The sequence below is a fragment of the Crocuta crocuta genome, unplaced genomic scaffold, assembly GCF_008692635.1.
Source record: "Crocuta crocuta isolate KB4526 unplaced genomic scaffold, BGI_CrCroc_1.0 scaffold228, whole genome shotgun sequence".
Classification (NCBI taxonomy): Eukaryota; Metazoa; Chordata; class Mammalia; order Carnivora; family Hyaenidae; genus Crocuta; species Crocuta crocuta.
Window position 1 is genome coordinate 187,652 of NW_027532820.1, and position 12,547 is coordinate 200,198.

Sequence of the window (12,547 nt, forward strand, 5' to 3'; positions counted from 1 at the left end):
CGTCTACATTAATAAGGATTGGAAAATGGCATCAGTTGGTAACAGCATGTCCCTATATCTATAAATAGATGTCTAAGGAGGGGCGCCTTGGTGGCTCAGTCAGTTGGGCATCCGACTTCGGCTCGGGTCATGATCTCCCAGCTTGTGACTTTGAGCCCTGCATCAGGTTCTGTGCTGACAGCTAGCTCAGAGCCTGGAGCCTGCTTCAGATTCTGTGTCTCCCTCTCTCTCTCTGACCCTCCCCTGCTCATGCTGTCTCTCTCTGTCTCTCAGAAATAAATAAAACATTAAAAAAAAAAGATGTCTAAGGAAAAGGATGCTCTGATTATAGTGACAAACCCCAATTATCTGAGGTAACACTGTCATATCCCTAGATTGGGGAAAGAAGGCACACAAAGTAATATTTCATTGATAGAAGCATCTTTTTAACAGTACTTAATACCCTACTTCTGAGACACCAAGAAATTTTCTGAGCTCTAATTTGTCTCCTCAGTGAAACTACTTAGGAGGAAAGGGGTGTCTGGTTATAGATGGCTGGTCCAAACAACAAAGCCAAGTCTGTGATCCACTGAGAACAGATGACATTTGCATCCACACTTTCATCAGAGCAGGGCAGTTAGTTATACAGAGACACATCACCCCTGGCTGACTCCGTAGCATCCTGTTGCTGAACCGCAAAGCTAGGGACCATACACTGTTCCACGGTAATTACAAGGCAATATAAAGAGCAGGCAAAACTCACAAACGTTCTCCCAGCACATTTGCTTTATTAACAGTGGCAGAAACAGGTTTAGAGATAGATTTCCAGTTCATGTCAATTCTATCCTGAGCCATGGTTTTTCTGCATGGTGTGGGGAGACCCTGGAAAGCTCATACTCACCAATGCTTTGTCCATCGTCCCAGAATATCTGACCTTCAGCTTTCCCATCGTCATCCAAGGCAACTATCAATCCCAGGAATTTTTGTCGACTATGAAAAAAATAAAGGAGTTATTTTTCTCTAGATTATAGGTTGTAAGAATGAAGGATGGTTGCAGTTGAAAATATTACTCACCCAGAACAACAACAAAAAAATTAATACATTAAGAATGCACATAAAGTTCTAAAAATAGGTAAAATGAGGTAAAATACAAGACACTTAGAAGCAAATAGATTATAATTAAATTGAATGAAACATGTGGTATAACTTCAACTTTCAAAAATCAAAAATAGCTCATAATTAAAAATGTATCTTCTTTACAAAAGAGCTTATTGTATGCCCCTTAAATATTAAAGTTTCCTAGATAGTTTAAAAAGTAATTTTGTGGGGACACCTGGGTGGCTCGGTTGGTTAAGCATCCGACTTCAGCTCAGGTCATGGTCTCACAGTTTGTGGGTTTGAGCCCCTCATTGGGCTCTGTGCTGATAGTGTGGAGCCTGGAGCCTGCTTCGGATTCTGTGTCTCCCTCTCTCTCTGCCTCTACCCCACTCATGCTCTGTCTCTTGGTTTCTCTCTCTTTCAAAAATAAATATAAACATTAAAAAACAAATAATTTTGTTTTTGAAAATTTTACACATAAATGTATATTATATAACATATAAAAACATAAATACCATTAAAATAAGATGTACTTAGATGTTTGTCTATGTAAATATATTTTGCAGATAGAAATGCATTCCATCTCAACGGATGTATAGGCAAACTAATTTTCATTAAGTGCAGTCATATTTAAATTATTTTAAGTAATAAAAGAAAATATTTGTTTGAAATTTTGAGGTGATTTCCTTATAGTAGAGAGTTATAAATAATTATGGTAAATAAATACCAAATATGTATAATCAATATCCTTTAATTTGAATACATCTCAAGATATTTAATTTCTTGATGATTTAATTTTTTAAGTGTATTTATTTACTTTGAGAGAGAGAGAGAGTGCATGTGTGCACACACACAAGGAGAGGAGGGACAGGGAGAGAGAGAATCCCAAGCACGCTGTGCTATCCACACAGAGCCCAATCTGACAAACCATGAGACCAGGACCTGAGCCCAAATCAAGAGTCAGATGCTCAACCGACTGAGTCACCCACACAGCCCTTAAAGATTTAATTTTTTTTTAAATGTTTTATTTATTTCTAGGAGAGAGAGAGAGAGAGACAGCGACAGCGTGAGCAGGGGAGGGCCAGAGAGAGAGGGAGTCACAGACTGAAACAGGCTCCAGGCTCTGAGCTGGCAGTCAGCACAGAGCCCGACGCGGGGCTCGAACCCACGAACCGCGAGATCATGACTTAAGCGAAAGTTGGACGCCCAACCGACTAAGCCACCCAGGCGCCCCTAAAGATTTAATTTTTAATAATTAATATGAACTTGTTACTCATGATCTTTTTGTGAATTAAAAAATAAACACTTAAAAATGAAATATATGAACTCTAATTACCTATATATTATAAGTAAAATGATAAGATGTGAATTCCTTAGGAAGAAAACCACCCAACAGCCCTTCAATAGCTTCCAGATTGCTATAAAATAATATGCAAAGTACTTGTCCTGGCATTTACAACCCTCCAGGATCTGATCCTAACCAGCTTGAAGTTTATTTATTTCATCCCTCTCCCTTCTCTACTCTCCAATTAAACTGAATGGTTTACTCTTCCCCAAACCAAACTCACTTTTCATCCTTGGTTCTTTAATATTCTCAGAATATTTCTTTCCCTGTCTTCATATATTCAAATCCTACTTATTATTCAAGACTAAGCTCACAACTGTCTTTCATGTTAAACCATGCTTTACCCTGCAAGGCGGAGTTAACCTCTCCCCTTTTGAATGGTTATTTGTCTTTTTATCTCCGCTTCTCCTAACATAATGTGTTCTTCTTAATTTAATAAACACACACACAAATCAAAATCTAACTATATAAATATAAATATACAACCTATCCTGAGTTGACCAAAGTAGACCTGGGAAGGAGTATTGAATCATCCTTGGATTGCCATCCACTCAAAGAGCTCATTAATATCCCAACTTTTTTAGTAGCGTGGAAAGAGGTACTCGGTACTGCCTTAAGAAAATTTTTGTTCCTGGCCTTGGACACAGAGCTACAGATAAAAGTTCTCCCCAGGACTGATTGCATGAATGCATCCTCCCCCATATCCCACTCAGAAGGCATTTACAGAATCAAATCAATGAAAGGTCTGTAATTCGGTTTGTTTATCCACAGAGCCCTGGTGAAGGGAGTTAGCCCCCTGCGAGGTTGCCTCATTATGGCAAAGGGAGGCCAGCAATACCCCGGGTCCTCTTTACCTGGAGTGAGTGTTCATTGCATGCTCTTGCCAAGGCAGGATGTAGCCTCCTCTGATGTGTACGTTGATGTGGTCAAGAGGAGCCTCCAGGGTTCTCCACTCACCTGTTGACGTATTGCCAGATTCCTAGAAGAAGGAAGATAGGCAAGTAAGGATGACAGATAAATTGATGAAATGAAAAGATGCATGCTTTCATACGGGTTTTTTCTTTCTAAGGCAGCATGTTGGAAAGTCAGCAAGAAACCACAAGTCAAAGGAGGAAAATCTCTGATTTTCAGCATTGTTAAAAACTCTGCAAAGCTACTCTTTCCTCTGTATTCTCCAGAAAAGGTGGGGAGGGCAGTTAGAGAAAAGGCAATGTGCTACGGGATGTCAGATTTTACCAACTTATACTTTTGTGGATAAGCAAAAGGTTTCAAGATTAAGCAAATCTTGCTTGGTTGAAAGGTTGAAAATTATTGCCTTGGAAATTATGTGCCTCAAAGGCAAGAGAGAGCGCTGGCCACCCCTCTGGCCAGCATGGACCAATCTGGTTCTTCACCAAACAGGTCTCTTCTTACCGTGCTGTAGTCGTACCAGCGGGCTCTGGGGAAGTAAGCCAAGACCTTAAACGTGTTCTGAAACAGAAAATCGACACGTCATTACATATATTCTAATAACTTAATCTTGATTTTAAAAATTCTTTCTGTAGAGGTTGGACTAAAAATGGTAATTTTATCAATGGTTTTAAGAGTTTGGTAAGTGTAGGGGCACCTGGGTGGCTCAGGCAGTTAAGCCTCCGACTTCGGCTCAGGTCATGATCTCACAGTTCATGGGTTCGATCCCCACGTTGAGCTCTGTGCTGACAGCTCGGAGCCTAGAGCCTGCTTTGGATTCTGTGTCTCCCTCTCTCTCTCTGCCCCTCCCCCACTCGCACTCTGTCTCCCTGTCTCTCTAAAATAAATAAACATTAAAAAAAAAAAGAGTTTGGGAAGCATAGTTAAAAAAAGATCAGGGAAAATTCTTCAGACACATAGAAAAATCCATTTTTTAAAAAGGTAAACTTTACAAAGATGCGGGGCAACAAAAAACTAAAATGAAAAATCAGGGGGGTGATGAAGTTGTCATTAATGGAGATTTTGAACGAAAATGATCTTTTGGGGCTCAGTTGGTTAGGTGTCTGACTTTGGCTCAGGTCATGGCCTCAGGGTTCATGGGTTCGAGCCCCGCTTTGGGCTCTGTGCTGACAGCTTGGAGCCTGGAGCCTGCTTCAGATTCGGTCTCTCTCTCTCTCTCTCTGCCCTTTCCCTGCTTGTGCACTCTCTCTCTCAAATAAATAAATAAATAATGAATAATAAGTAATAAAAATTTAAAAATTTTTGTTTATTTTGTTTTTTTAATGTTTTATTTATTTCTGAGAGAGAGAGAGACAGCATGAGCAGGGGTGGGTCAGAGAGNCAGAGCCCGACATGGGGCTTGAACACACGAACTGTGACATCATGACCTGAGCCGAAGTCAGACGCTCAAATGACTGAGCCACCCAGGTGCCCCAAAATTTTATTTATTTTAAAAAAAATATTTAAAAAATTTTAAAATTTATTTGTTCTAGACAGTTATTTGCCATAAAATAGTGAGTGGGACAAGATGATCTTTAAAACGCCCTTCCTGTACTTTAGATTATATGACTGAGAGTTTCTGATCGATGATGGAAAACTCACACTTTCCAGCACGGGGCTGATTAAGATGGCAGGGCCCAACATAAACTGACGGTCTATATCCCATGTTATGTTGTCATTTGTAAACCTTAAAAAAAAAAAAAAAAAAAAAAAAAANTGTTAGGACTGTTGCAGAAGACCATCTGTGAGACGTGGCCGGAACTGCTGCTTGGGGACACGGGCTGTACTCACTCATGGAGAAGGGGTCGGACGACAGTGCTGCCCTCAACGTGAGCTTTATGCATCAAAGTGTAGAGGTAAGGCAGCAGGGTGTATCTTGTCTGAAGGACTTTTCTTGAGTACATCGTGAAGTTTGAATCCCAGGCCACAGGATCTTGTCTCTAGAGAGATGAAGGCACGTGTGGCTGACACCCTTTACGCCATTGTAATGGTGTCAGAAAAGGGTCAGCAGGCACATATCCCAGTGTCTGTGACACAGATCTCACCTCTCGTTTCTATCCTGCCCTTTCTCTTGCCCCTGCTGTCCCCCTAAACTAGTGCTTCTTGCTTCCCACTGTTCACCGTGGGCTCCTAAGCCTCCTGCACAGGTGTGGCCTTGGCCCAGCACAGGTCTAGAGAGATGGGTCTTGACGCCCACTGACGTAGCTTGGATGGACTTGAGTATAATTAAAACTTTCTAAAGGAGATGACCTTCTTTTCTTTTTTTTTTTTAAATTTTTTTTTAAATGTTTTATTTATTTCTAGCAGAGAGAGAGAGACAGCGTGAGCAGGGGAGGGTCAGAGAGAGAGGGAGTCACAGACTGAAACAGGCTCCAGGCTCTGAGCTGGCAGTCAGCACAGAGCCCGACGTGGGGCTCGAACCCACGAACCGCGAGATCATGACCTAAGCGAAAGTCGGACGCTTAACCGACTAAGCCACCCAGGCGCCCCTGACCTTCTTTTCTTTTAACCCCATAGGGAAACCCTTCTTTCCTCACAGGCATGAACTCCCCCCATCCCCCAGAGATAAGCAAAAGCGGATTCTTGAAAATTGCTTAGAACTCTGGGGTTGTGAACTCTGGGGGTTTCCTAAGCAATGGAGGTGCTGATTTATGACTTTTCCTCAGCAAGTAAGTATGACACTTTGGAGGGTTAAAGAGAAGTGATTCGAGGACACAAAACACCATGGCGTCCACTGCTGCCTCACCCTTGTCCCGATGGTGTTGTGGTTTCTGGAAAATGGGTAAAAGGCCCCCAGCTGCATCCAGCGAACACACATCTCATATTCAGCATTTCCAAAGAACCCACAGATATCTGCTCCTGTCTGAGGAGACACAAAATCAGAGCATGAGGTGGGACTGCCATGGGCCGCAGGCACGCTGGCATCCAACTGAATGATTGATAATGGTCCCAACACAACTTACATAAGATATTCCAAAGAGACTGAACTCCATCATGCCTGCAATGAGAAGATACAGCTGTGTTGGGTGAAGCAGCCCTTCCGGGGGGAAGTTTGACCTGTCTCTTCCATACCCTATTTGGAAGCCCCGGGCCACTCATGATGAAAATATCAAAAGATGGGTATAGATTAACACTCCCACCCACAGAGAGAGAATTCGGCTCCTGCTCCTTCCACTGCCCACATGCATCATGACTAGATGTAACCAGCGTGGCTACAGAACACACGATCCAGTCCCTCCCTGCCAGCAGAGGCCCCTCGGGAAAAGCCCACGCACCAATGATAGACTTCCTCAGCTGGTCCCACGCGGCCGTGTTGTCTCCCAGCCAGTGACCTCCCCAGCGGCCAGAAGAGGGGAATGTGGAGCGGGTGATGACAATCCCTCGCTGTCCCGTCACTGCCCGCACAGCTCTGGATGGAGGGGAACAAGGAGGTAAGTTGAGGGTAAATTTTGAGGATGGACAGTCATGGAACTTCATTACAGAGAGTAGCTTCAGCCTGGAGTAGGAGGCAGCAATAGTGTTCCATTCGGGGCCAGAAAGCTTTTTCCCTGGAAGCATCTGCTATTTCAAGGTGATGCTAAGGTTCACAGAAAGACCACTGGAGATCTATCGTCATCTAAATGTGGATTTCCTTTCTTTAAAAAAAAAACAAACTGAATTAACTAGTTGCCTACATAGAGGTGGGAGGAAGGAGCGGAGTGAGGGGGGACAAAGGTGTTTATGGAACAATTACTCTAACCCAGGTATTATCCTGGTCACCCCCATATACACTGTCCCACAACCTCAAGAAGAAGATTTCCTTGGCCTCCTTTTACTGTTAGAAAATTTAGGCTCAGAGAAGTCAGACAATTTGTCAAAGGACAATTAAGAGCAAGGAGGCAGATCTAGGATCTAAATAAAATATATATGACTGCAGCTCTTTAATAATATTCTCTCTACTACACTAGTCCTCACTGGGTCAGATAAAGTTTACACACAAGGACAGATATTCACAAAAGATGCTCAAATATCTCTCTATGAAAGGTGGATCCTCTGCCTGTAGCTTCAGTGAGAAAATAAAAACAATTGTGTGAGATTGCAAAATCAATGGAACAAAAGGGGAAGTCTATTAACAGATCCTCATACATAATGCAATCCACATATTTGCTGAAGAGAGTATTATAAATCAATAGACACCGATGAATTATTCAATAAACGATGCCAGGAAGAGAGGCTAGCTACCATGGCGGAGATTCATCCATTTATGTCACTATTTCACACCAAAGTAACCATGCACATGGATGGACACACACACATGCACATACATACACACATGTCCAACAATTAATGTGAAGGCCTGAAACAAGGCAGGGATACAGAGGAAGGGTAGATATGTCTGATGCAAAGAGCTCAACTGTCACTGACCATTTCAGAACCCTAGAAATTAACCAGCCATAGAAAGAAATGAAAATCATCGATCCAAGAAAAACAATGAAGTCTTGGCAAGACAGTGAGGTCTGTGGCATTTGAACCTGGGACTGTTTCCAGCTGACGCCATCCCTAGTTCAGTGGTTCCAAAAGCCAGCAGCCTCAGAGGTCTGACCTCTTTGGGGGCTCTGTTAAAAGCACTATGCCCAGAGCACAATTAATACTGTTTTCTAGCTTCCATCCCCCCCGAAAAACTCTATTCCCAGGGTTTCATGGCCATTTGGTTGGACTCAGAGCTCAACTCAGCAGGGAGGAAAAAAACCCAATCCAGGAATTACCAAAATAATAACAATTTTCTGGCACCATCACGGGGACTCAGGCTGTGGTTCAGTCAGGACAGACACAGCTTGGCTGGTTTTAGAGCAAATCCTGGAGAATAAGGACCATGCATGTTTGCAAGGCTCCTACATATTCCTGGGGATCAAAAGACTGCACATGCCCAAGGCTCTGTGCACGCCCAGGAAAGAGCGATGGAAGGAGGAAGTTCCAGTGACTCACTCCTGGCTGAACTGAGGTCCCGAGTAAGCAGGAAGTGAAAGGTAATGCCATCTTAAGAAACCTCCTCAAGTTTGAAGGTGTGGCTTCTCACACTTATCCCCTTGGCAAGGGTAAAAGACATAGAGTCAAGGTATCTAAGGTGAGCAAGAAGGCTTTAACGTTCCCTTTCAGTCTGGCAAAACTTGAGGCAGGCTTTTATTATTTTCTTTTAAGTTTGTTTAAGTCAGCTCTAGTGTGAGGACTGAACTCATGACCCCAAGAGTCTCATGCTCTTCCCGAGCCAGCTGCTCGGGGAACACACTCACTCGTAGGTGGGTCTGGTCTGGGCCCATCCGTACAGGCTGTGCACATCATAGTGCCGCACTGGCGAGCCATCTGGCAGGAACTGCTGACTCTCCATGCACAAGGTCTTACTGCTCAGGCCCTTGTTCCTGGACTCCAAAGCTGAACAGAAATGCCGAGTTACTGCCCAAACAACTTGCTCTGTACATTCACTAAAATTGCCCATTGTCTTGGTATTTCTCCATTTCAATCAACGACTTTGTTGCCAGTGACAGTTCCAATGTCAAGAATTATTTTGTCTATAAAAACAACACCCTGTGACATTACAGTTAATGAAGGGTAAGGAGAGCGTGTAGATCTAGGAAAGGCATGCTTCGTCTTCTTCTGATTATAGAGTACTGTCATCACACACTTACCTGCGCTAATAAACTCTTCTGTTGTTATGACTATTTCTTCCACTAGATGGTAACATTCTCAAGGGAATGGGCCTTTTCAATCAACCATCTTAAGGTCTTTAAATTTTCTGATTCGTTAGTACTTGTCTGATAGGCAAATAGTAAGGGAGGACGGAGGAAAAGGAAGGAAGGAAGGAAGGAAAGAAGAAAGGAAAGGAAGGAGGGAGGGAGGAGAGAAAGGGAGTCAGGAGCTGGTGAGCAATGGACAGCATAGCAGTGACTCAGACCTCAAGAAACTCAGATTACAGATTTTGTCTCACGATCTACTGGTAAGAAGGTGAGTCGCTTCCTTCCCTGGGTTTCTGTACCACAGGACTAGCAGGGCCTGTCCTTCATGAAGTATCTATGGACATGGGCAGAAAGAGTGCAAAGCCGAGATTTTCATTCTCTAATGAAAAGACTCTGTGGTGTGTGTATGTGTGTGTCTGTGCAAGCATGCATGTACGCACGCATGTATATACCAGGTTATTTAAAGTTAGAGCAAACAGCTCATAGTGACCAATGTAATCATGTAGTGCTTGGTTTCTTTTGATAGTACATCATGTCATTATTTCTATGCTTGATTATCAATTTACACTTGTTCAAGATTATTCTACTTGGGATTTTATGTCACGTGTACAAGTGTTTTCTTTCTCTAAAATTAAGCTTCACTTTGACAATAAGAGGAAAATTTTCAGAGTTTTTGAGCTGGGAAGTAATTCGAGGAAGTGATCAATTTACATACATGGCATATAGGGTGGGTTATTAAGAATTCCATCGCTGCAGCCCCTGACAGATCCATCCACAAAGTTTGATGGCTCATTCATGTCCTGCAATGAATTCACGAGAAAGATTCTGTGATGTCAGAGGCAGTGTGGTCTTTGCTCTGGAAGACACCGACCTCAGGGAGACGAACATGTCCTATTTAAGGCCTCAGCTAGTCACTCCATGGACTCTATTTAATCTAAGGGGTTGACCCATGAAGGACTCTAAGAATCCATGTTGGTCTCAATAGATGGTCAAACTCCTAGTTTACCTGGCATGTTTAAACTTGTGAGGATTATTTCATAGTGGCAAAAATATGGAGATTATGCTGGATCCATGATCTAAGAGATTTCTTGATCCATCTCCCCACACAAGAAGCCCAACTTTGTTTTCCTATGTGTGAATTACTCACTTTTTATCTGTGGCCAATGGTTGCTATTATTTTCCTCTACTCTTTCTTAGTCCAATAGCTTGGACTGATTCTGACCCAAGCAGAAAATACTATCTTGCTTTCTGCAGTACATGCAATCCTGAAGAGTTGTGGATAACTCAGAAACAGAGCTGGAAATCAAATCATACTTGGGGGGATTTATTACACAATTGCAAGAAGTAGTGATTCCTGAAGTGAATGTTCACTGCCTACTTTATTAGCAGAAAAGTTAAAGCTTTGTAAAGTGGACTACCTTAAATGGGCCATCTAAGGGCAAAGGCAAGTATTTGGAGAACTCTTCACTATTTTGAGTTTTTCAGCTATATCTTCCCTCCAGCAGAACAAATATCCCCAAGTAATCAGTCTCCCTATTGCTCAGAGCTATCCACATCTCTTTACTATTTGCTTTGTCTATTTGGGCTAATCTTTCGTGTGTCTGCTCTGCGCCCGTCCATCCTGAGGGTAGTGGCCAGAGAAGCCTTAGGGCTGCCAGTGGGCTTACATGTTTGTCTCTGGATGGATAATGCGCTTTCAGCCTAGCCCAGACCCGTGAAGCTGTTGACAGCTGGCCTAGAATATGCTCAGGATTTCGAGCCATTGGACAGTGGTAAAAGAGACTGAAACACTGATATGCCTCCCATATCCCTAGAAAAACACAAATAGACATATGTCCCAGACACATTTGAGGAAGCCCTGCTCTTAAGCCCAAGTGACACGTGTAACAAACATTTGAGCAGGCCTTTGAAGATGAGCCTGCACCAGTACCATGGTGAACATCTATTTTCTCTTGGATTCATGACTTGCTGGCCCCAGTTCTGCCCTGATGCACAGAAGGGCACTCGGGCTCCCCTAGCATTAGCTTCTGGGTAGTTTGGTCAATGGGAGGCACCAGCCAGTGATTGGAGGGTGGGAGATAAGATAAGCTGGGGTATTTATTCCTCTCCCTCTTTCTCTGGCAGCATCTCCAGTAGTGGGACATCTCTTCCATGGACTCCAGCTTCTGCAGCATGTTTCTGAGAAGACCCACAATCATCTCTTTGTCTCTGGAGGTCCAGCACCTTAATTCTGCAAGTGTCCCTCTCATTCTTCCACCCTTAGCTCTCTGCTTTGCCAGTCTTCAAAGTGCCTCTCCATGATCTGACTGATAACGTCCCCAAAGAAAAACCACCACGGGGCACTTACAATCCACAATCCATCAAACTTCAAGCTCTTCCTTGGCTCTTGAGGGTTCGTATAGAGCTCTTGTATTTCCTTCTTCCACCATGCAGCTGTGCTATTACGTAAGAAGTCAGGAAAAGCAACGTAGGCTCTGTAGAGCTGTGAGAGTAATACACAATTGGGTGTTTGCCTGTCTGGGAAGGGGGGGTCTTGGGACAAGGAAAGGACGATGAGCAGGTACGTGTGCAAGACACTGCCCCACTCAGGGTCTGACCTAACCTCAGCTCTGCTGTTGCTGCTGCAGAGTTTACTGTGAGCACAAAGAGATCACAGAAGGCTGATTGCGTTCTTTATTCTCCTAGAAAGAGGTTTGAGAGTCTTAAATCCCCTTTAAACATGAGATTTGTTTTTATGACTAGGCCTTTAGTCATATGAATTGGAAAATTAACTGACTGTGTCTAAATGATCAGACTTTAGAAACACAAATGTTTTTTTTCCCAATGGCCAAATAAAGGAGACCAGTCAGCCAGGGAATAGTGAGCTGCAGAGTGTAGGGGATGCTAGATGTCCAGGCTGATATAACAGCAAGTACTGAGATCAAAACCACTATTTCTTCAAACTGGCTGCCGCATTTTTTTACATGTAGACAATTTATTTAAAAAAAAAAACAAAAAAAAAACCAGTGCATTCATAACCTCCCCAGTGAAAATAGCCTGGACTTTCATTCATCATTTTTCAGGGAACATTGGATTTAAATAAAATGCAACCCATTACAGGCACATGTGTGAAGATATATTTCATTTGATTTCCTTCTACGTATTTCCAGATAAGTTGCTTATTCTGTTTTCTGTTTGAGGATCTCCTTCTACCAAGAAATTATCAGTTGACAAGAATGCTCAAGGAGTTGCCTTAAACAAGCACTGGGATAAAACTCATAAGGATCCAGATGTTTAGTGCAATGTGGACAAAAATCTGCATGTAACTATACCTTAACTTGAGTTTCATGGTCAAGGGTAGTATTCACATTCACATTGGGCAAATCTGGCCAAACCTAGAGAAGAAGAAGAAAAATTAAAACCTATACAAGGCATTGCATATGGACCGTGAGATGATTCATGTCTTAGACTCTATTGACATGCTTAT

General features: G+C 42.8%; 1 protein-coding gene across 1 annotated transcript in view; it reads right to left on the minus strand.

Annotated features, from left to right (window-relative positions):
- The window catches only part of MGAM2 (maltase-glucoamylase 2 (putative)), a 79,052-nt gene that overhangs the window by 9,428 nt on the left and 57,077 nt on the right, over positions 1-12,547 (minus strand). The window contains exons 34-45 of the mRNA XM_077781071.1: positions 12,393-12,455; positions 11,429-11,563; positions 9,797-9,881; positions 8,641-8,779; positions 6,646-6,779; positions 6,334-6,368; positions 6,117-6,233; positions 5,162-5,310; positions 4,973-5,057; positions 3,836-3,892; positions 3,277-3,401; positions 881-969 (exon numbers count right to left, since the gene is read on the minus strand). Coding sequence (XP_077637197.1) covers positions 881-969; positions 3,277-3,401; positions 3,836-3,892; positions 4,973-5,057; positions 5,162-5,310; positions 6,117-6,233; positions 6,334-6,368; positions 6,646-6,779; positions 8,641-8,779; positions 9,797-9,881; positions 11,429-11,563; positions 12,393-12,455 — 1,213 coding nt within the window. The remainder of the gene's footprint in view (positions 1-880; positions 970-3,276; positions 3,402-3,835; positions 3,893-4,972; positions 5,058-5,161; positions 5,311-6,116; positions 6,234-6,333; positions 6,369-6,645; positions 6,780-8,640; positions 8,780-9,796; positions 9,882-11,428; positions 11,564-12,392; positions 12,456-12,547) is intronic.